Source organism: Oncorhynchus masou, chromosome 30 (genome assembly GCF_036934945.1).
Source record: "Oncorhynchus masou masou isolate Uvic2021 chromosome 30, UVic_Omas_1.1, whole genome shotgun sequence".
Taxonomy (NCBI): Eukaryota; Metazoa; Chordata; class Actinopteri; order Salmoniformes; family Salmonidae; genus Oncorhynchus; species Oncorhynchus masou.
This window is the reverse complement of record NC_088241.1, coordinates 59,918,202-59,943,453: the sequence shown is the minus strand read 5'-3', so window position 1 is coordinate 59,943,453 and position 25,252 is coordinate 59,918,202. Positions and strand designations below refer to the sequence as shown.

Here is a 25,252-nt window from a genome sequence, read left to right as displayed (position 1 = left end):
CTGACTGAGCATACAAGTATCTAAGTATCTGACTGAGCAGTGGTAGGCAGAAGCAGGCGTGTAGACATTCATTCAAACAGCCCCTTCGTGCGTTTTATGCCAGCAGATCTTCGTTGTGCGTCAAGCATTGCGCTGTTTATGACTTCAAGCCTTTCAACTCTCGAGATGAGGCTGGTGTAACCGAAGTGAAATGGCTAGCTATTAACCTAGTCAAAGGTTAATGAAATACAAATGGTATAGAGAGAAATAGTCCTATAATTCCTATAATAACTGCAACCTAAAACCTCTTACCTGGGAATATTGAAGACTCGTGTTAAAAGGAACCACCAGCTTTCATATGTTCTGAGCAAGGAACTGAAACATTAGCTTTTTTACATGGCACATATTCCACTTTTACTTTCTTCTCCAACACTTTTGTTTTTGCATTATTTAAACCAAATTGAACATTTTTCATTATTCATTTGAGGCTCAATTGATTTTATTGATGTATTATATTAAGTTAAAACAAGTGTTCATTCAGTATTGTTGTAATTGTCATGATTACAAATAAAATAAAATTAATCGGCTGATTAATCGGTATCGGCTTTTTTGGTCCTCCAATAATCGGCATCGGCGTTGAAAAATCATAATCAGTTGACCTCTAGACTGAACCATGTCAGATATGTCATGTTAAAGTTAATAACACCCTTTCAAAATAGCCAGTCAGTTGATGTCATTGAAAGTGACTGAAGAGTGCCATAACGTCATCAATTCACAACCATTACAATGAACTCTAATGAACACGCATTTCAAGTGGCTGATGCAACCGACAGAAATGTTCTCCCTCAAAATGTAATGAAGAGAATGGTCTTCTCATCTAATGTATTAAAGAGTAATTTAGGCTGAGAAAGAAAAAGGTACGGTCCTGTGTAGCATGTGTAACTGTATGGCTGGTGGAATGACTTTGACTCGGAGCTTGGCAATTCCTTTATCCCCCTGGGATCCCGCTCCTTTGTTGTTCTCCCAAATTATTTTGGGATTATCCTAATCTCCCAGACCTGGAGGCTGTCTGTTTTGCTTGAGTTGAAGCCCAACACTGTGAGGGCCTATCGGTCTGGCTGTTCTCAGCTCTCTGCTGATGTAGGTAATGTAGAATGGAGATGGCAGCAAGTGACATGCCTCCCTTGCTCGCCCTCCTTTCCTTCCCCTCCCTCGCCCCCCCTTTCCTTCCTCACTCGCCCCCCCTTTCCTTCCTCCTTCCCCTCCCGCCCCCCCTTCGCCCCCTTTCCTTCCTCACCCCTTTCCTTCCTCCCCGCCCCCTTTCCTTCCTCCCTCGCCCCCTTTCCTTCCTCCCTCCCTCCCCCCTTTCCTTCCTCCCTCGCCCCCTTCCTTCCTCCCCGCCCCCCTCCTTCCTCCCTCGCCCCCCCTTCCTCCCTTTTCCTTCCTCCCTCGCCCCCCCTTTCCTTCCTCCCCTCCCCCCCCCCTTCTTCCTTCCTCCCCCTCGCCCCCCCTTCCTCCTTCCTCCCCCTCGCCCCCCTTTCCTTCCTCCCTCGCCCCCCTTCCTCCTTCCTCCTCCCTCGCCCCCCTTTCCTTCCTCCCCTCCCTCCCTCCCCCCCTTTCCTTCCTCCCCGCCCCCTTTCCTTCCTCCTTCCTTCCTCCCTCGCCCTCCCTTTCTTTCCTTCCCCTCCCTCGCCCTCCCCTTTTTCCCCCTTCCCCTCCCCTTTCCCCTCCATCCCTCACCCTCCTTTTCTTTCCTTCCCCTCCCTCCTCACCCTCCCTTTTCCCCCTTCCTTTCCCTCCATCCCTCACCCTCCTTTTCTTTCCTTCCTCTCCTTTCGCCTCCCTCGCCCTTCCTTCACCCTTTACCTCACCCCTCTTTCCTTCCCTCGCCCCCTTTCCTTTCCCTCCCTCCTTTTCCTTCCTTCATTCCCTTTCCCTCTCCCTCACCCTCCTCTTCCCCTCCCTCGCCCTTTACCTTGTCCTCCTTTCCTTCATTCCCTCACCCCCCCCTTCCCTACAAAGACCTGTTGTTGATCTGTGATTTCCTCTCTTTCAACGGAGCCTCTGCAATATATTGGGACCTTGGCTCACAGCCTGACTGTACCGCAGGGCCCAGTGCAGTTCAGTGCCTCAGGCCCGTATACCATTTGTAACGCTCTGATTCCACGCCAGAGCACATAATTGCAAGGTGTTAAGGGAAAACGTGTGGTGCAAAGGCTGCTATCTGGAGCCGGAGCAAGCTGGGGCAATACACGGCCTGATAAGCATCTCCCAAATGGAGGCCATTAACCAGGGAAATCTCCCTGCCTCCTCCTCTTTTCCCTCTAGAATGAGAGCACGAGGGAGAAAGCAAGAGAATAGCTTTCTGCCACTGATGATGACATGAAGATTGACAGCCTTTTAAAAGCCTTTCTAAAGGCCTCCCAAGCTAAATTCTGACAGCTAAGAAGGCTCCTCGACACCTGGCTGGGTCCCTCCTGATAAACAAAAAGGAAAATGAGGCCTGGGCTGGTATGAGCCCATCCATCCCAAACGGGCTTAGTAGCAGGGTTCTTAATGCCCAGGCTCACATTGGTGGTGCAGCCGGGGAGAGGGAGATAGCAGGCATCACGTTTTAAATTGCCTGAGATTGCTTTTGTGCCTGGTGTTCTCTTGGGGCTGAGGGGTAGACAAGACGCTCATAAAGACAGGAACACGCCACCAGGGCTCACCAAGCCCAAATGCACTCTCTGGGGTTTCCCTAACCAGAGAGGACTGTGATGTTAGAGGCCATGTAATTGCCCAGCTGGGATTGGGGGGTGGTATTATTTCTACAATTTTATGTCAAATGACCTGTTATATATGAACCTGTTAGGGGTAGAACAGGAGCTGCTGTTTGCTTCTGCATTGCTTGCTATTTGGGGATTTAGGCTGGCTTTCTGTATAGCACTTTGTGACATTTGCTGATGTAAAAAGGGCTTTATAAATACATTTGATTTGCTAGGATAGGGATGGTTGCAAACCACATCTGCTCAGGTCTTGCACTGTTGAATTGAACAGATGGGCTTTCAGTTTATGGGTATGACTCCTCATCAAGGACGGCCATTTTGTTGTTTTTCTGTGTGATGGACATCACAATTTGAGTTTGCTTTAGCTTGTTTAGGCAGCGTGTCTATTTTTTTATATATGGAACTACTTTGAAATGCAGGATCAGCAACAAAAGTTGCAGTTTTAGTCAGACACAAATGCACGCCAAATTTCCAGAAGTATGAAAAAGAGCAAAGTGCAGCACATATCCCATGTTCAAGAATAACTACTGGAGTGGTAGCCGGTCCAACAATAAAAGGGCTTTCAAGCCGAAGCTTTAATGTGTTACAGAGGAATGGGTACCATCGTGAGGAGGATTATTGATTGTGGCCGGTGGCTCATTGCCGTGAAAAGACGGATGGAGTTTTAAAATGCACAACGTCTGACTATAAAGACCAATGGAGCCCCTCACACACGAATCATCTCAAATATTTACCACATAAATCTGGTAGCAGCTTTAATGTAGCTTTAGTTTGTTTGCTTGTTTTATTTTTTTCTTGAAAGGCCGAAAAGATGACATGGAAGAAACGTTATCGATCGAGGAGGATGGCAGATTGAGGGAAACAGTTGTCCTCTGAGGCCCGTCAGACTCTCATGTACACCCCAACGTCTCACTAAAGCATTGCTCGCTCCTTTGCCCAGGCATCATTTAAACTGGCTGTCTACATAGTTTAGATTTATGGCTCTGGAGAGTCACTGAAGGGGAGAGCAGAGGGGATGTGTGTGTTTTTGCGTGTGAGTGTATGTTGGTCTGTGCATTCCTCTGCCTTCTATTTTGGTTGTGTGTGTGCAATCTGAGGATGGCTACACTAAACAAAGTAGGAGGTGATTGGGCTATTTGAGTTCAATTGTGTAGGAGATCCACTATGTTCATTGAAGTCAGCAGTGCCTCAGTAGTGCTGCTATTGGCAGTACAATGCCAAGACCGACAGTCTGAGACCAATGAATGTATGCCCCAAGACACCATGGCGATGTCAAAGGAAATAGCAGGGACCCAAGAACACCCCACCCGGGAGGTCTGTTCTCTGTCAAGCCCTGTCAAAGCAGAGTCTTGGACACATGCTGTATTATAGGATCCCTCGTACAGTTGAAGTCGGAAGTTTACCTACACTCAGGTTGGAGACATTAAAACTCGTTTTTCAACCACTCCACAAATAACTTGTTAACAAACTATAGTTTTGGCAAGTCGGTTAGGACATCTACTTTGTGCATGACACAAGTAATTTTTCCAACAATTGTTTACAGACAAACTATTTCACTTATTATTCACTGTATCACAATTCCAGTGGGTCAGAAGTTTACGTACACTAAGTTGACTGTGCCTTTAAACAGCTTGGAAAATTCCAGAAAATTATGTCATGTCTTTAGAAGCTTGTGATAGGCTAATTGACATAATTTGAGTCAATTGGAGGTGTGAATATGTGGATATATATTTCAAGGCCTACTTTCAAACTCAGTGCCTCTTTGCTTGGCATCATGGGAAAATCAAAATAAATCAGCAAAGACTTCAGAAAATGAATGGTAGAACTCCACAAGCCTGGTTTATCCTTGGGAGAAATTTCCAAACACCTGAAGGTACCACATTCATCTGTACAAACAATAGTACGGAAGTATAAACACCATGTGACCATGCAGCCATCATACCGCTCAGGAAGGAGACGCGTTCTGTCTCCTAGAGATGAACATACTTTGGTGAGAAAAGTGCAAATCAATCCCAGAACAACAGCAAAGGACCCTGTGAAGATGCTGGAGGAAACCGGTACAAAACTATCTATATCCACAGTAAATTGAGTCCTATATCGACATAACCTGAAAGGCCGCTCAGCAAGGAAGAAGCCACTGCTCCAAAACTGCCATAAAAAAAGCCAGACTCCGGTTTGCAACTGCACATGGGGACAAAGATCGTACTTTTTGGAGTATTGTCTGATGAAACAAAAATAGAACTGTTTGGCCATAATGATCATCGTTATCTTTGGAGGAAATGGGGGGGGGGTCTTGCAAGCCGAAGAATACCATCCCAACCGTGAAGCACGGTGGCAGCATCATGTTGTGGGGGTGCTTTACTGCAGGAGGGACTGTTGCTCTTCACAAAATAGATGGCATCATGAGGGGGGAAAATTACGTGGATATGTTGAAGCAACATCTCAAGACATCAGTCGGGAAGTTAAAGCTTGGTCGCAAATGGGTAATTACCCCAAGCATACTTCCAAAGTAGTGGCAAAAAGGACAACAAAGTCAAGGTATTGGAGTGGCCATCACAAAGCCCTGACCTCAATCCTATAGAATATTTGTGGGCAGAACTGAAAAAGCATGTGCGAGCAAGGAGGCCTACAAACCTGACTCGGTTACACCAGCTTTGTCAGGAGGAATGGGCCACAATTCACCCAACTTAATGTGGGCAACTTGTGGAAGGCTACCTGAAACCTTTGACCCAAGTTAAACAATGTAAAGGCATTGCTACCAAATACTAATGAGTGTATGTAAACGTCTGACCCACTGGGAATGTGATGAAAGAAACAAAAGCAGAAATAAATAATTCTCTCTACAATTTATTCTGACATTATACATTCTTAAAATAAAGTGGTGATCCTATCTGACCCAAAACAGGGAATATTTACTAGGATTAAATAGCAGGAATTGTGAAAAACTGAGTTTAAATGTATTTGACTAAGGTGTATGTAAACTTCCCACTTCAACTGTATCTGATAGCAGGCTTTAGTTGCTGTTGGAAGAGACACCAGAGAGCTTGGCTCTTTTGAAATGCATTACTGGGCCAGTTTGAGAAGCAGACAGTGTTGAAGAGAAAAGGTTTCAAAAACACAATAGTGCAAAATGACCCTTGGAAAGGTCTTTTAAGAAGGAGAATTAAAGAATCTGAGATCAGAGTACTTTCCTGCCACAGGCTATCAAATCAATCAGCCTACCTGTGGCAGGATAGATGATCCTATATCAAACCACAGTAGTGGCGAGAACATTGCCTTTCGTTTTGTGTGTCTGTATGCCTCATATCAGTGGATCTGTATTAAACTGGCGAACCGGCCATGCAGCTGAACCACCCTGGCCGCCAAAGAAAGAGTTGTGTGTTTACTCTCTCTCCTTGTTGTAATCAAGGCGCCGTAATCTTAACGCCCGAAACGACGTGATCTGGGGAAAAGGCCCACTGGTGAACTCTGTCTGCTGATAACGGGAGGAGTGAGATAAAAATGTAAAAACACCGCTCCTCGCAGCTGAGTAATGATAAAAATAGGACTAACCAGAGTTTGTTAATCTACAAGGAAGGGAAGAGCAACTTTTTCTTGAGGGGTGAATAGAATATCCTACATCTCTTTGGCACTGAATGCTGTTTCCACCTCTCTCGCTGCTTTCTGTGTGTGTGTGTGTGTGTGGATCAAACCTGGGTTCAAATACTATTTAAAATCTCAATTACATATTTAGAAGGAAGAGTTCAGTATTTTTTTTTACAAGACAAGTAGCGGAATATTGGAATGTATTTGGAAATACCCTTGGAAAATATTGGCATGTATTTCAAAATACCTATTCTAGGGCTGGGATGATAAAAGTATCGCAAAACTTGTTAGTATCATGGCAAGGAAACAAAAAACAAAGCGGATTTATTCCCCAGGGCAGTAATTGGGGACATTGCCCTGTGTAAGGTGCTGTCTTTCAAGTGGGACATTAAATGGGTGTCCTGACTCTCTGTTGTCAGTGATGATCCCATGGCACTTATCGTAAGAGTAGGGGAGTTAACCCCGATGTACTGACTAAATTACTAATCTGTCCCTCATCCCCAGCTTCCAATTGGCTCATTCATCCCCTGAAACTATTCCTCAGGTCATTGCTGTAAATGAGAATGTGTAAAAGATCCCAGAAATTTATCGTATGCACAAAAAGCGTATTTCTCACAAATGTTGAGCATACATTTGTTTTTACATCCCTGTTAGTGAGCATTTCTCCTTTGCCAAGATAATCCATCCACCTGACAGGTGTGGCATATCAAGAAGCTGATTAAACCACATGATCATTACCCAGGTGTACATTGTGCTGGGGACAATAAAAGGCCACTCTAAAATGTGCAGTTTTGTCACACAACACAATGACACAGATGTCTCAAGTTTTGAGGAAATTTGTATTTGGCATGCTGAATGCAGGAATGTCCAACAGAGCTTTTGGCAGATAATTGAATATTCATTTATCTACCATAAGCCATCTCCAACATTGTTTTAGAGAATTTGGCATCATGTCCAACTGGCCACACAACCACAGACAATGTGTAACCACGCCAGCCCAGGACCTCCACATCAGGCTTCTTCATCTGCGGGATCAGCCTGAGACCAGCCACATGGACAGCTGATGAGACTGGGTTTGCGCAACCGATGAATTTCTGCACAAACTGTCAGTAAACGTCTCAGAGAAGCTCTTCTGCGTGTTTGTCGTCCTCACCAAGGTTTTGACCTGACTGCAGTTCTGCATTATTACCGACTTCAGTGGGCAAATGCTCGACTTCGATGGCCACTGACACGCTGGAGAAGTGTGCTCTTCACGGATGAATCCCAGTTTCAACTATACCGGGCAGATGGCAGACCGCTTCATGTGGGTGAACGGTTTGCTGATGTCAACGTTGCGATAAGAGTGCCCCATGGTGGCGGCGAGGTTATGGTATAGGCAGGCATAAGCTACAGACAACAAACTTGATTGCATTTTGATGGCAATTTGTTGTCCAATTTCATAAGCCGCCATCACATGTTTCAGCATGATAATGCATGGCCCCATGTCACAAGGATCCTTTACACAATTCCTGGAGGCTGAAAATGTCCCCGTTCTTCCATGGCCTGCATAATCACCAGACATGTCACTATTGAGCATGTTTGGGATGCTCTGGATCGATGTGTATGACAGCGTGTTCCAGTTACCGCTAATGTCCAGTAACTTTTCACAGCCTTTGAAAAGGAGTGGGACATCATGCCACAATCAACCGCCTGGTCAACTCTATGCAAAGTAGATGTCGCACTGCACACGGCAGATGATGGTCACACCCGATACTGACTGGTTTTCTGATCCATGCCTCTACCTTTTTTGTAAGTTATCTGTGCCTATCATATATTAGAGTATTGAGCAGTGTGTGCAAATGTGCCATGTAATGTATCAGTTGAATGTTTTTCAGAGTAACTTCACATGATTTACATGTAGGTATGACATGGTACTCAAATTCATTCACATGGCTTGGTCTTTGGCCTAGTGGTCTGTTTGCAGTGTGCTACATATGCACTTTATTGCCAACCTTGTTGGAATGGAGGCTTGTGATCCTGTTGGAAATCCCCTCTAGTTTCCTCTCTTTGCCAACTCTCTGATAGTCCCTGATATGACCTTTGAACCTCTGCTCTAGGATATGTTGTGTACAGTAGACATGACAATAATTGTCAGTACCAAGCAGAAGGAGCTTATTACTTCACCCGGTCTCTGAAAGCCTAGTAGATACGAAATGGCATCAGAATGAGGGAATGCTACATGGTTCTGTCATGACGTTGCCCTCTTTGGGTACAGCGAGCACAATCCCCCTCTCTGTCTCCTACAACCAGGCTGCTGTGGTCAGAGAGGTCGTAAATTCCTGGAGGAGGTTATCTCCTCATGGCCACAGTATAGAGAGAGTGAGTTTTCATAGAGAGAACAAATGAATTTCTTCCACCTCACAGAACTTGAGGCCCGAACAACATTTATGTTCTGAAGAAGGTATAAAAGATCGGTGAAGAATCCAGCTACTAACTGGTCCGTTTGGTACAATTTTGTGAAACTCATGGGAGACAATACGTCCACATTACCATTACGCTGTTTATATAATAGCCTCAGTCGTGAGGCTTACATCTAATTGTTGTATAAGATGAATGAGTGAGTATGATACTGTTAGAAATTGTATAATGTGATTTTGGACTGTAGAACTACCCATCCCGGATCTGGTATATTTGTCATCAGCCACGCTGAATAGCATAGCGCAACAGTCCAAAAATATTACTAGAAAATATTCATATTCATGAAATCACAAGTGAAATATAGCAAAACACAGCTTAGTGGGTTTTTTTGTTGTTGAATTTTTACCCCTTTTTCTCCCCAATTTCGTGGTATCCAATTGTTGTAGTAGCTACTATCTTGTCTCATCGCTACAACTCCTGTACAGGCTCGGGAGAGACGAAGGTTGAAAGGTTGCAGACCAGCTTACCTCGATAACGAGAGGGCCAAGGTTTGAGACCAGACTGCTGAATCTTTTAACCATCCCACGTGGATAAACTCTTAGACAATCGTTACTGACAGAATATGAACAAGTCTTTGATATTAATTACTAGTCTGCAGCTAGGAGTTCGGTATCATTGAACGCGAACACCGACAACCCCCGATACATCTATTCTGTAACGACATGAATAAATGTCACTCTGAACTCTCCATTCTAACCACAACAGAGGGCGGACAAACTCCAACAGAAACAAACTTTTCAACAGAGATCCCGACGACACACTGAGTGTAAATATATATATTGATTGCAATTATTCCCGAATGAGTGAGCGTTCATGTGCAAAGGATTAGCATTTCAATTGTTATAATTATCAACTTTGAAGTGTCTCATCTCAGTTGACCCCCACTTCCTTTTTGTCCGCCAAGCCGCGATACCGGTTTATCCCACTAGGGAAACTCCGTTATCATTTCCTTGAAAGTATCTACTGTTTTGTTTATGCATTTCTGTGAATTACTTAGTTAGTAAATAAATGATTTAAGACAATTGATCTATGGATGACTCATAGTGAAGACTGGGACGTTTGGAATGAGACTAACGTGAGGTAAAGAGGAATTCATTAATCAGAAGACAATTGATCAGATATGAAAATATCTGTAAGTTATGTTAGAAAAATTATAACTTTATAATCTGAATATTTTCCTTGGTTCCCCGACTTCCTAGTTAATTACAGTTACATGAATAATCAGTTTAATCGCATAATAATAATTACAGAGTTATTTGATAAAGATTAATCTTCAGTTTAATGATACCAAAGACGCGACAGTTCCGTCAAACTCAGAGCGAAGCAGCTCCAAGAAATATTCTGTCAGTGTTGTTGCTGGCTGGTTGGCCACGACAGTTCTTTCCCATCCGCACAGTATACAACAAGCGCTTAAATTACATGCATCTTGGATACATGCATCTTGGATTGAGTTTTGACATAGTGTCACAAAATATATTCATCCGCCGTCTTTTCAAGGAAAGAAATCTCACCCGTGCAGCCAAAAAAAAACATTGCATAAGGATCCGGCCCTTCCCCCCCCCCCCCAATTTTTGCCTAAAATGACATAAGCAAATCTAACTCTGTAGCTCAGGCCCTGAAGCAAGGATATGCATATTCCTGGTACCATTAGAAAGGAAACACTTTGACGTTTGTGTAAATGGTAAAGGACTGAAGGAGAATATAACACAGATGTGGTAAAATATGATACAAAGAAACAAACAATGGTACAAAAAAAATACAAAATAACATCTTTGAAATGCAAGAGAGAGGCCTTAATGTATTATTCCAGCCCAGTTGCAATTTAGATTTTGGCCGCTTGATGGCAGGAGTGTATGTGCAAAGCTTTAGACTGATCAAATGAACCATTGCATTTCTGTTCAAAATGTTGTATCAGACTGCCCAAATGTGCCTAATTTGTTTATTAATAACTTGTCATGTTCAAAATTGAGTACTCTCCTCAAACAATAGCATGGTTTTCTTTCACTGTAATAGCTACGGTAAATTGGACAGTGCAGTTAGATTAACAAGAGTTAAGCTTTCTGCCAAGATCAGAAATGTCTATGGGAAATGTTCTTGTTACTTACAACCTCATGCTAATCGCTTTAGCCTGCGTTAGCTCAACTGTCCTGTTGAAGCAACACCGATCCCGAAGAAGTTAAGGGTACGTACATGGAAAGGCAGATTTACACACTTCCTCTTTTGAATATGTCAATAGTGATCTTTTCTTTGTTGATTTATTCACTCTTTCCACGATAGGTGGTTGATGATAAAATCCTCTGCCCAATTCACAGAATGTCACGCCGGGTAATAAACAATATGTGAGCAACACTCCGGCATAAGGGAAGCTGTTTCATATTATGGTGGCAGGCAGGCCTTTGTTCAATCACCTCCAGAACTTGCTTAGACTTGAAAATACACTGAGGAAATTGCACATGGCAGTTGATTTATATTCAACCTTTTTATATGGATGTGAGAGGAAGTTAAATCCAATCAAAAGTCGGCCTCCCTCCCTCACCACTGCCAGGTAAATAGATATCAGTTAGAAGTAGTTGTGACAGTTGGGGAATCTGTCAGTGCTCTGAGCATTGGAAGGACTATTGTCAAGTTGTGGTAGGAGTTGGCATTCTGTTGTTTCTCAGCGTCTTTGTGGTTGTCCTAATGCCAGAAGTGCCTGTTACCATAAGGAGCATGGGTTGACAAAGCCTCCTAGTGATAGAGTTCAGGCGATAGCCTGGCCTGTAGTGGCTGTGATGCCATTGGTCAGCCATATGCTATTGTACTATGTGTAACTGCAAACAAGCTACACGACTCGTTTTCTATATTTAGCTTTCCTGTATTCTTTTGTCATCTGTCGGTCGTCTGTCTCTGTCCGTCTGCCTCTTACTTACGTAGCCTTATTGAATGTGTGGTTAAGTCCTGTCTTATTGTGTTCCTCAGGTGACTGTAACTTTGAGAGGCCCTACACGGCATGCGGCTACAGCCAGGGTAAAGATGACCACTTTGATTGGGAGCAGGCCAACACCAGGGTGAGGCCGTCGCCCAACCCCTGGATGCCCACAGGTCAGTCACTTTTCACCCCCCCCCCCACCACCACCACCACCAAACAGAAAGCCCCTAAAAAAACAGAACCCATTCAACCTAATGACACACTCAATAAGCATTTTCTCTTATGTTGTTATCAGGGGTAATTCTCCCAGAGAGAAAATCCCCCCCCTGGGAATGACTGTCTTCTACAGATAAGGTGGTTCCTTTTTTAATGTTTACTCTCTTAAAGGAAACACAGCAGATTTATGCTCTGCTCAGCATTGGGCTGTATTCAATGTTATTACCCTCCCTTTGTTAGGCCCCACAACTCATTACCTCCCTCTGATGGGGCAACGATAGTTGCAGCGAAACGTTGCGCCAACGCTGAGAAATGGCTTGGTGATGGCGACTGCTAGGACCCTTCTAATAGGGTCTTACAACTCATTCACTCCACTTTGAGCAGAGGTTTCTGTGGATAGAAGGAGCACAGGATGAAACAGTCTGTAGTGTTAAACAGCACAGCCAGTGTGAATTCATCTATGGTATTCATGGAGGGTTGATGTTTACCATGCCTCTGTAGGCTGGTTAGTGCTGTTTGTTGAGCAGAACCTAGCCCAACGGTTGACAGAGGAAGATTCAGCCAGTGGGAATTCATCTCAATCATCAAGTTTGCGGACGACACAACAGTGGTAGGCTTGATTACCAACAATGACGAGACGGCCTACAGGGAGGAGGTGAGGGCCCTCGGAGTGTGGTGTCAGGAAAATAACCTCACACTCAACGTCAACAAAACTAAGGAGATGATTGTGGACTTCAGGAAACAGCAGAGGGAACACCCCCCTATCCGCATCGATGGAACAGTAGTGGAGAGGGTATTAAGTTTTAAGTTTTAAGTTCCTCGGCATACACATCACAGACAAACTGAATTGGTCCACCCACACAGACAGCATCGTGAAGAAGGCGCAGCAGCGCCTCTTCAACCTCAGGAGGCTGAATAAATTCGGCTTGTCACCAAAAGCACTCAAACTTCTACAGATGCACAATCGAGAGCATCCTGGCGGGCTGTATCACCGCCTGGTACGGCAACTGCTCCGCCCACAACCGTAAGGCTCTCCAGAGGGTAGTGAGGTCTGCACAACGCATCACCGGGGGCAAACTACCTGCCCTCCAGGACACCTACACCACCCGATGTTACAGGAAGGCCATAAAGATCATCAAGGACAACAACCACCCGAGCCACTGCCTGTTCACCCCGCTATCATCCAGAAGGCGAGGTCAGTACAGGTGCATCAAAGCTGGGACCGAGAGACTGAAAAACAGCTTCTATCTCAAGGCCATCAGACTGTTAAACAGCCACCACTAACATTGAGTGGCTGCTGCCAACACACTGACCCAACTCCAGCCACTTTAATAATGGGAATTGATGGGAAATGATGTAAAATATATCACTAGCCACTTTAAACAATGCTACCTAATATAATGTTTACATACCCTACATTATTCATCTCATATGTATACGTATATACTGTACTCTCTATCATCTACTGCATCTTTATGTAATACATGTATCACTAGCCACTTTAACTATGCCACTTTATTTACATACTCATCTCATATGTATATACTGTACTCGATATCATCTACTGTATCTTGCCTATGCTGCTCTGTACCATCACTCATTCATATATCTTTATGTACATATTCTTTATCCCCTTACACTTGTGTTATACACACAAGTGTAAGGGGATAAAGAATATGTAAGACAGTAGTTTTGGAATTGTTAGTTAGATTACTTGTTGGTTATTACTGCATTGTCAGAACTAGAAGCACAAGCATTTCGCTACACTCGCATTAACATCTGCAAACCATGTGTATGTGATAAATAACATTGATTTGATCTATGGTATTCATGGAGGGTTGATGTTTACCTTGCCTCTGTAGGCTGGTTAGTGCTGGTTGTTGAGCAGAACCTCGCCCAACGGTTGACAGAGGAAGATTCAGCCAGTGGGAATTCATCTATGGTATTCATGGAGGGTTGATGTTTACCTTGCCTCTGTAGGCTGGTTAGTGCTGGTTGTTGGGCGAGGTTCTGCTCAACAACCAAACGGTTGACAGCGGAAGATTCAGCCAGTGGGAATTCATCTATGGTATTCATGGAGGGTTGATGTTTACCTTGCCTCTGTAGGCTGGTTAGTGCTGGTTGTTGAGCAGAACCTCGCCCAACGGTTGACAGAGGAAGATTCAGCCAGTGATGAATGGGGTGCAGGGTAAACAAACAGCTCCCTTTTTTCCTCCGAATTTTCTGAACACAGTTTTTGTTGTGCAAGGTAATCTCTTTAAATATCAAATCCGCATGTTGTCTTTGTTATTGTTCTAAATGTGATGATAAATGGAGGTGAGGAGCATTTGAAAGAGTGGTAAAAAAAAAGCGTTATGTATGTTATATTCTGCATTTGCGATGATGTCAGAGGGGGGATAACAGTGGTGGTTGTTTGCAGTTGTTGTAATATCCCAAACGGACGTGGCAGTTTCACCAATCAAGGATTTCCGCTTTAAATCAGTCTGTTAGTATGTAGCCATAGCTTGACACGCCATTAGTGCACCGTTTGATTTGTTAGACATTCCATAGATCAAGTATCATTCAAGTACTCCTTCATTTTTAATGTGTTTTGGGCACAGGTTGGCATGTATTGGGATGACTCATGTCCCGAAGGCAGCTCTGCAGGGTCGTCACTAGCTGCCACAGCCAAAAATCACATTTTAAACATAACCTTAACTCCACAGCTAACCTTATGCCTTAAAGTAAAACTTAAAAGCACATTTGTGTTTTCATGAATTTTATCGAATATATACCGAGTTGAAGTCGAAAGTGTACATACACCTTAGCCAAGTACATTTACACTCAGTTTTTCACAATTCCTGACATTTAATCCTAGTAAATATTCCCTGTCTTATGTCAGTTAGGATAATCACCACTTTTATTTTAAGAATGTGAAATGTCAGAATAATAGTAGAGATTTATTTATTTAAACTTTATTTCTTTCATCACAATTCCAGTGGGTCAGAAGTTTGCATACACTCAATTGGTATTTGGTAGCATTGCCTTTTAAATTTTTTAATTTGGGTCAAATGTTTCAGGTAGCCTTCCACAAGCTTCCCACAATAAGTTAGGTGAATTTTGGCCCATTCCTCATGACAGAGCTGGTGTAACTGAGTCAGGTTTGTAGGCCTCCTTGCTTACACATGCTTTTTCAGTTCTGCCGACAGATTTTCTATAGGATTGAGGTCAGGGCTTTGTGATGGCCACTCCAAAACCTTGACTTTGTTGTCCTGAAGCCATTTTGGCACAGCTTTGGAAGTATGCTTGGGGTCATTGTCCATTTGGAAGACCCATTTGCGACTAAGCTTTAACTTCTTGATTGATGTCTTGAGATGTTACTTCAATACAGCCACATAATTTTCCTACTTCATGATGCCATTTATTATGTGAAATGCACTCGTCCCTCCTGCAGAAAAGCACCCCCGCAACATGATGCTGCCACCCCCGTGATTCACGGTTGGGATGGTGTCCTTTGGCTTGCAAGCGCCTACTTTTTTTCTCCAAACATAACGATGGTCATTATGGCCAAACAGTTCTATTTTTGTTTCATCAGACCAGAGAACATTTCTCCAAAAGTACGATCTTCGTCCCCATGTGCAGTTGCAAACTGTAATCTGTCTTTTTTATGGCGGTTTTAGAGCAGGGTTTTCTTCCTTGCTGAGCGGCCTTTCATGTTGTGTTTATTTAAGACTTATTTTACGGTGCGATATAGATACTTTTGTACCTGTTTCCTCCAGCATCTTCACAAGGTCCTTTGCTGTTCTGGGATTGATTTGCACTTTTCGCACATTCGCATTCATCTCTAAGAGACTGAATGTGCTTCCTTCCTGTGCGGTATGACAGCTGCGTGGTCCCATGGTGTTTATACTGGCGTACTCTTGTTTGTACAGAAGAATGTGGCACCTTCAGGCGTTTGGAAATTGCTCCCAAGGATGAACCAGCATTTTCTTTGTCCTCCAAACACGACGAGTTGAGTTTTTACCAAAAAGTTCTATTTTGGTTTCATCTGACCATATGACATTCTCCCAATCTTCTTCTGAATCATCCAAATGCTCTCTAGCAAACTTCAGAAGGGCCTGGACATGTACTGGCTTAAGCAGGGGGACACGTCTGGCACTGCAGGATTTGAGTCCCTGGCGGTGTAGTGTGTTACTGATGGTAGGCTTTGTTACTTTGGTCCCAGCTCTCTGCAGGTCATTCACTAGGTCCTCCCGTGTGGTTCTGGGATTTTTGCTCACCGTTCTTGTGATCATTTTGACCTCACAGGGTGAGATTTTGCGTGGAGCCCCAGATCTTCCATTTCCTAATTATTGCTCCCACAGTTGATTTCTTCAAACCAAGCTACTTACCTTTTGCAGATTCAGTCTTCCCAGCCTGGTGCAGGTCTACAATTTTGTTTCTGGTGTCCTTTGACAGCTCTTTGGTCTTGGCCATAGTGGAGTTTGGAGTGTGACTGTTTTGAGGTTGTGGACAGGTGTCTTTTATACTGATAACAAGTTCAAACAGGTGCCATTAATACAGGTAACGAGTGGAGGACAGAGGAGCCTCTAAAATAAGTTACAGGTCTGTGAGAGCCAGAAATCTTGCTTGTTTGTTATTGACCAAATACTTATTTTCCACCATAATTTGCAAATAAATTCAATTCTCATTTTGTCTGTTATAGTTGAAGTGTACCTATGATAAATTACAGGCCTCATCTTTTTAAGTGAAATCAAACTGTCCACTTAGGAAGCAACACTGATTGACAATAAATTTCACATGCTGTTGTGCAAATGGAATAGATAACAGGTGGAAATTATAGGCAATTTAGCAAGACACCCCCAATAAAGGAGTGGTTCTGCAGGTGAGGACCACAGACCACTTCTCAGTTCCTATGCTTCCTGGCTGATGTTTTGGTCACTTTTGAATGCTGGCGGTGCTTTCACTCTAGTGGTAGCATGAGACGGAGTCTACAACCCACACAAGTGGCTCAGGTAGTGCAGCTCATCCAGGATGGCACATCAATGCGAGCTGTGGCATGAAGGTTTGCTGTGTCTGTCAGCGTAGTGTCCAGAGCATGGAGGCACTACCAGGAGGCAGGCCAGTACATCAGGAGATGTGGAGGAGGCCGTAGGAGGGCAACAACCCAGCAGCAGGACTGCTACCTCGGCCTTTGTGCAAGGAGGAACACTGCCAGAGCCCTGCAAAATGACCTCCAGCAGGCCACAAATGTGCGTGTGTCTGCTCAAACGGTCAGAAACAGACTCCATGAGGGTGGTATGAGGGCCCGATGTCCACAGGTGAGGGTTGGGCTTACAGCCCAACCACCGTGCAGGACATTTGGCATTTGCCAGAGAACACCAAGATTGGCAAATTCGCCACTGGTGCCCTGTGCTCTTCAGATGAAAGCAGGTTCACACTGAGCATGTGACAGAGTCTGGAGATGCCGTGGAGAACGTTCTGTGGCCTGCAACATCCTCTAGCATGACCGGTTTGGTGGTCAGTCAGTCATGGTGTGGGGTGGCATTTCTTTGGGGGGGGTCGCACAGCACTCCATGTGCTCGCCAAAGGTAGCCTGACTGCCATTAGGTACCGAGATGAGATCCTCAGACCCCTTGTGAGACCATATGCTGGTGCGGTTGGCCCTGGGTTCCTCCTAATGCAAGACAATTCTCATCCTCATGTGGCTGGAGTGTGTCAGCAATTCCTGCAAGAGGAAGGCATTGATGCTATGGACTGGCCCGCCCGTTCCCCAGACCTGAATCCAATTGAGCACATCTGGGACATCATGTCTCGCTCCATCCACCAACGCTACGTTGCACCACAGACTGTCCAGGAGTTGGCGGAGGCTTTAGTCCAGGTCTGGGAGGAGATCCCTCAGGAGACCATCCGCCACCTCATCAGGAGCATGCCCAGGCGTTGTAGGGAGGTCATACAGGCACGTGGAGGCCACACACACTACTGAGCCTCATTTTGACTTGTTTTAAGGACATTATTTCAAAGTTGGATCAGCCTGCAGTGTGGTTTTCCACTTTAATTTTGAGTGTGACTCCAAATCCAGTCCTCCACGGGTTGATAAATTTGATTTCCATTGATAGTTTTTGTGTGATTTTGTTGTCAGCACATTCAACTATGTAAAGAAAAAAGTATTTAAGAATATTTTATTAATTCAGATCTAGGACGTGTTATTTTAGTGTTCCCTTTATTTTTTTTAGAGCAGTGCATATGTGTATATGTATATATGTGTATGTATATAGGTGTATATATGTGTATGACAATGTGTATACAAAGTCAACATTGTCATACATATATGTGTGTGTGTGTGTGTGTACATGTACATATATACATATACATACGTACGTATATACATATACATATGTACGTATATACATATACATGTATATGTATGACAATGTTGACTTTGTATACACGTGTATACACATTGTCATACACATATACATACAAACTGTGGGCAGTTGTCGTTTCTGAGGGAAAATGAGAACCTCTTGTAAGATCCTCTTCAATCATTTCACATGAATTGAGCCTCGGCCACAATGACATTGACATCCATTCATGAAATGTTCAATGCCTCTTTCATTTGCTGTCCAATGAGGTCCCTGGGTACGGAATTGATCGCCGCCTCAATTTCTAACGGAAGAGTTATTGCCACAAAGGGGATCGACTAGCACCCTTTGATAATTGACTGAGAAGGAAGAGGAGGCCACTCAGTCACTCGATAATAAAGGTGACGCCTTTGGACAAATGGACCCGTTTTCCCTCTTAAATCTGATAAATCAGAGCTCCAGTCATGTGAAAGCTGCTCTCTCACTTTCTTCGCTCTCATCCGGTCCGCAAACTGACAGCCAGGGCATATTTAATTACCTGGACTTTAGCTAATCCCCCCACCTTCACCACTACCTTCACGTCTGTCGTCCAATGCCCCCTCTGCTTGAGAAATTACCTGACAGAGCCAGGAAAGGAAGGAAGTTGGGGAGGTGTTTACTTTGCCATCAGACGGGTGATTTATGTTGCTACGATGGGGAGGCGGCGGAAGGTTAAAGCGTGCCTTGGTGAAGGACCGTGACCTAGACATTCAGGCTCTGGCTCCCGGACCTTTTCATTTACAGCCGACACGGCGAAAGGACCTGGATGACATATTGTTTTCTCTCAGGAGCGTCCCTGCTGGGAGGCGACTCAGTTTCTCTCTGATGGTTGGAATTGGAAGCAATTAGTCTGCTGTGTTTTATCCCCCCCTTCTCTTCTGATTTCCTCTGCTGTGATTTATGGAGCGTGGAGGTGTGGTGGATATTAATCAAGCCCCTTCATTTTCACGCTGTGGGTGGAATGACACCCCTCAAACCTGGATTGGTGTCAGCGGCTGGCTCGGGCCATGCCATGTGATGTTTTGTTTTTGCTGGGATAGTAGCTGCTCAAAGCTAATTTGAGCGCAGCTGACAACTGTTGAGATGAATTATCTCTATTTGTATAACTGGGTCACGTCAGTTGGACCTTTGCCACTCAGTATTACCTACTGTATGAGTGTCTGATTTAAGGAGTAGCCTGTCGTAGTAGAACTATATATTCCCTTTCTCATCTTACAGCGAAAGTCCCATATCCAAATGTTTCCACCAGGCCACATTACTTTATGTCTCGCTCTTAGAAGCATTTCTATTTTCGTAATGTTGCTTTCCCCCCTCAACTTAAAAAATAAATAAAAATGAGTCTGCCTTCCAACCAGGAGTGGCTGTGTTCTCTGCTCTGGGAGTTTGCTTGCTAAGAAGTCTTATAACCCCTCTTTGAGAAAATGCGCCAAGCATGGTGAGGTCTGGGGAAAGGCACTGGAGGATGAGAAGGACAAGATGGCCACTGGCATGACATGAATCCTAGTTCTGAATGAACTCTGACCCTGATAGGCCATAGCCACTTGAGGTTGACTGATTATGATTTTTCAACACCGATACTGATTATTGGAGGACCAAAAAAAGCCTATACTGATTTAAAAAAATTTAAGTCATTTTAAATATATATTTTTCAATTGTATTTCTTATTTTTATATATAAAATAATTGACAATTACAACAATACTCAATGAACACTTTTATTTTAACTTAAGATAATACAGAAATAAAATCAATTTAGTCTCAAATAAATAATGAATCATTAAATTTGGTTTAAATAATGCAAAAACAGTGTTGGAGAAGAAAGTAAAAGTGCAATATGTGCCATGTAAAAAGGCTAACGTTTAAGTTCCTTGCTCAGAACATATGAAAGCTGGTGGTTCAATATTCCCAGTTAAGAACTTTTAGGTTGTAGTTATTATCCAACTTTTTCTCTCTGTACCATTTGTATTTCATATACCTTTGACTATTCAATGTTCTTATAGACACTATAGTATTGCCAGCCTAATCTCAGGAGTTGATAGGTTTGAAGTCATAAGCAGCTGCTGTTTGAATGAATGCTAACGAGCCTGCTGCTGCCTACTACCGCTCAGTCAGACTGCTCTATCAAATATCAAATCATATACTTAATGATAATATAATAAAAACACAGAAATACTAGGCTTTTTTTTGGGATGCTTCCGGCGCCGACGGCCGCCTCGCTTCACGTTCCTAAGAAACTATGCAGTTTTTTTTTTTTTTACGTGTTATTTCTTACATTGGTACCCCATGTAATCTTAGGTTTCATGACATACAGTCGGGAGGAACTAGTGAATATAAGAGCAACGTCAACTCATCATCATCATCACAACCAGGAATACGACTTTCCCAAAGCGGATCCTGTGTTTTGCCCACCACCCAGGACAATGGATCGGATCCCAGCCGGCGAACTTAAACAACGTCGCCGTAAAAGGTGCAAACGAAGCGGTCTTCTGGTCAGGCTCCGGAGTCGGGCACATCGCGCACCTCTTCCGAGCATACTACTCGCCAATGTCCAGTCTCTTGACAACAAGGTTGATGAAATCCGAGCAAGGGTAGCATTCCAGAGAGACATCAGAGACTAACGTTCTTTGCTTCACGGAAACATGGCTCACTCGAGACACGCTATCGGAGTCGGTGCAGCCAGCTGGTTTCTTCACGCATCGCGCCGACAGAAACAAGCATCTTTCTGGTAAGAAGAGGTGCAGGGGGTATGCCTTATGATTAATGAGACGTGGTGTGATCATAACAACATACAGGAACTCAAGTCCTTCTGTTCACCTGACTTAGAATTCCTCACAATCAAATGTCGACCGCATTATCTACCGAGAGAATTCTCTTCGATTATAATCACAGCCTTTATATATTCCCCCCCGAGCAGATACATGGATGGCCCTGAACAAACTTTATTTGACTCTATGTAAACTGGAAACCACATATCCTGAGGCTGCATTCATTGTAGCTGGGGATTTTAACAAGACTAATCTGAAAACAAGACTCCCTAAATTGTATCAGCATATCGATTGTGCAACCAGGGCTGGTAAAACCCTGGATCGTTGTTATTCTAACTTCTGCAATGCATATAAGGCCCTCCCCTGCCCTCCTGTCGGAAAAGCTGACCACGACGACTCCATTTTGTTGCTTCCAGCCTATAGACAGAGACTAAAACAGGAAGCTCCCGCGCTCAGGTCTGTTCAACGCTGGTCCGACCAATCTGATTCCACGCTTCAAGACTGCTTCCATCACGTGGATTGGGATTTGTTCCGCATTGCGTCCAACAACAACATTGACGAATATGCTGATTCGGTTAGCGAGGTCATTTGAAAGTGCATCGGCGATGTTATACCCCTAGCAACTAAAACATTCCCAAACCAGAAACCGTGGATTGATGGCAGCATTCGCGCGAAACTGAAAGCGCGAACCACTGCTTTTAACCAGGGCAAGGTGACCAGAACACATGACCGAATACAAACAGTGTAGCTATTCCCTCCCCAAGGCAATCAAACAAGCTAAGCGTCAGTATAGAGAGAAAGTAGAGTTGCGATTCAACGGCTCAGACACGAGGTATGTGGCAGGGTCTACTGTCAATCACGGATTACAAAAACCAAACCAGCTCCGTCGCGGACCAGGATGTCTTGCTCCCAGACAGACCAAATAACTTCTTTGCTCGCTTTGAGGACAATACAGTGCCACTAACATGGTTCGCTACCAACAACTGCGGACTCTCCTTCATTGCAGCCGACGTGAGTAAAACATTTAAACGTGTTAACCCTCGCAAGGCTGCAGGCCCAGACAGCATCGCCAGCCGCGTCCTCGCGGACCAGCTGGCTGGTGTGTTTACGGACATATTCAATCAATCCTTATCCCAGTCTGCTCTGCCCATATGCTTCAAGACGACCACCATTGTTCCTGTTCCCAAGAAAGCTAACTGAGCTAAACGACTACCGCCCCATAGCACTCACTTTCGTCATCATGAAGTGCTTTGAGAGACTAGTCAAGGTCCATATCACCTCCACCCTACCTGACACCCTAGACCCACTCCAATTTGCTTACCGCCCCAATAAGTCCACAGACAAAGCAATCGCAACCACACTGCACACTGCCCTAACCAATCTGGACAAGAGGAATACCTATGTGAGAATGCTGTTCATCGAATACAGCTCAGCATTTAACACCATAGTACCCTCCAAACTCGTCATCAAGCTGGAGACCCTGGGTCTCGACCCCGGCCTGTGCAACTGGGTACTGGAGTTCCTGACGTACCGCCCCCAGGTGGTGAGGGTAGGTAACAACACCTCCACCCTGCTGATCCTCAACACTGGGGGACAAGGGTGCGTTCTGAGCCCTCTCCTGTACTCCCTGTTCACCCATGACTGCGTGGCCATGCACACCTCCAACTCAATCAAGTTTGCGGACGACACTGCAGTGGTAGACTTGATTACCAACAACAACGAGGGAGGAGGTGAGGGCCCTCGGAGTGTGGTGGCAGGAAAATAACCTCACACTCAACGTCAACAAAACAAAGCAGATGATCGGGGACTTCAGGAAACAGCAGAGGGAGCACCCCCCTATACACATCGACGGGACAGTAGTGGAGAGGGCAGTAAGTTTTAAGTTCCTCGGTGTATACATCACGGACAAACTGAATTGGTACACCCACACAGACCGCGTTGTGAAGAAGGCTCAGCAGCGCCTCTTCAACATCAGGAGGCTGAAGAAATTCTGCTTGTCACCAAAAGCACTCACAGATGCACAATCGAGAGCATCCTGTCGGACTGTATCACCGCCTGGTACGGCAACTGCTCCGCCCACAACCGTAAGGCTCTCCAGAGGGTAGTGAGGTCTGCACAACGCATCACTGGGGGCAAACTACCTGCCCTCCAGGACAACTACACCACCCGATGTCACAGGAAGGCCATAAAGATCATCAAGGACAACAACCACCCGAGCCACTGCCTGTTCACCCCGCTATCATCCAGAAGGCGAGGTCAGTACAGGTGCATCAAAGCAGGGACCGAGAGACTGAAAAACAGCTTTTATCTCAAGGCCATCAGACTGTTAAACAGCCACCACTAACATTGAGTGGCTGCTGCCAACATACTGACTCAACTCCAGCCACTTTAATAATGGAAATGTATTTAAAAAATGTATCACTAGCCATTTTAAAATAATGCCACTTAATATAATGTTTACATACCCTACATTACTCATCTCATATGTATATACTGTACTCGATACCATCGACTGCATCTTGCATATATCTTTATGTACATATTCTTTATCCCTTTACACTTGTGTGTGTATAAGGTAGTAGTTGTGGAATTGTTAGGTTAGATTACTCGTTGGTTATTACTGCATTGTCAGAGCTAGAAGCACCAGCATTTCGCTACACTCGCATTAATATCTGCTAACCATGTGTATGTGACAAATAAAATTTGATTTTGATATGAAGATGGTCAAATCGGGAAACTAACATTTTGAAAACAAAACATTTTTTCTTTCAGTGAAATATGGAACCGTTCCGTATTTTATCGAATGGATGGCAACCTTAAGTCTAAATATTACTGTTGCGTTGCACAACCTTTCATGTAATGTCATAATTATGTAAAATTCTGGCAAATTAATTATGGTCTTTGTTAGTAATAAATAGCCTTTCAACAGTTTGCAACGAGCCAGACGGCCCAAACTGCTGCATATACCCTGACTCTGCTTGCACAGAACGCAAGAGAAGGGACACAATTTCCCTAGTTAATATTGCCTGCGAACATTAATTTCTTTTTACTGCATATGCAGGTAAAAAAATATGCTTGTGTATTGATTTTAAGAAAGGCATTGATGTTTATGGTTAGGTATATCATTATTGCAATGATTGTGCTTTTTTTGCGAAGGAGCTTTTTGTTGAAGTAGTCTGATTCTATGATAAATTAACACACCGCATTGATTATATGTAACGCAGAACAAGCTAGTTAACCTAGCCATGTGGTGTAGTTTACTCGTGATTATGTGTAGATAGATTTTTTTTTTATAAGATAAGGTTAATGCTAGCTAGCAACTTACCTTTGCTCCTTGCAGCCACATGGTCATTTTGATGCTGCACTCGCGTAACAGGTGGTCTGCCTGTCACTCAGTCTCCTCGTGGATTGCATCAAAATTATAAACAAAAAGGCAGATTATCGATTGTTATAACTTGAAATCTGCCATGGCAAATTAATCGGTGTACCTCTAATAACCTCTTCCTGAGATAGGAGGGCAGAGGGTCGTAAAGGGGGGTATAGCTACACTCTAGGGTGTCTCTGAATGGACACACTAGACCAGTGGGTTATATGTGTGATAATGAGGCCCTCACTCCCTCTGACCTATGGCTCTGAGGTATTTGAAGAGTGTCCAACAGTGGCTGGTGTCATACTCAAGTCTCAAAGGGCTCACTGACTGGACAGTCTCCCAGTCTGTTGTCTGGATTTAGGTATCACTTTGAGGCTTGGGACTTCCTCCATTACCAAAAAGATGGAGATGGGATTGACTCAGAGCTGTTCATAACGAGGTTGTAATGTGGTCAAGTAGTCACTGAGAGCTTTGGAGTCCCAGGGACTTTATTGTCCCCCGTGTAGATTACACTATTCTGAACCCATTACGTCTCTTTATGTCGGCAATTCATCTTTGAAACGTTATTGTTTATCCGAGACTGACAACCAAGCTGGCGAAATACCTTTAAAAGTTGGAAAGCGCACTGTTGTGAAAAATCCATTATCTTTAAGACCAAAGAGGAGAAAGTTGCTTCATTAATGGACGAACCACATCTGTATCGCCAGCGTGCCTTTTTAGACGACACATGACAGATGGCACCTATTTTCGCTTATGGCCCCCCCACGTCTAGGAAAACTGAACCTGGGAAATAATGGCTGTCTGAGGCAAGCCGTGAGTAGG

General features: G+C 44.1%; 1 protein-coding gene across 7 annotated transcripts in view; it reads left to right on the top strand.

Annotated features, from left to right (window-relative positions):
• The window catches only part of LOC135522887 (receptor-type tyrosine-protein phosphatase mu-like), a 313,769-nt gene that overhangs the window by 48,518 nt on the left and 239,999 nt on the right, over positions 1 to 25,252 (top strand). For all 7 annotated transcript variants that reach the window (XM_064949557.1, XM_064949559.1, XM_064949554.1 and 4 more), the window contains exon 2: positions 11,748 to 11,870. In XM_064949557.1, the coding sequence (XP_064805629.1) occupies positions 11,748 to 11,870 (123 nt within the window). The remainder of the gene's footprint in view (positions 1 to 11,747; positions 11,871 to 25,252) is intronic.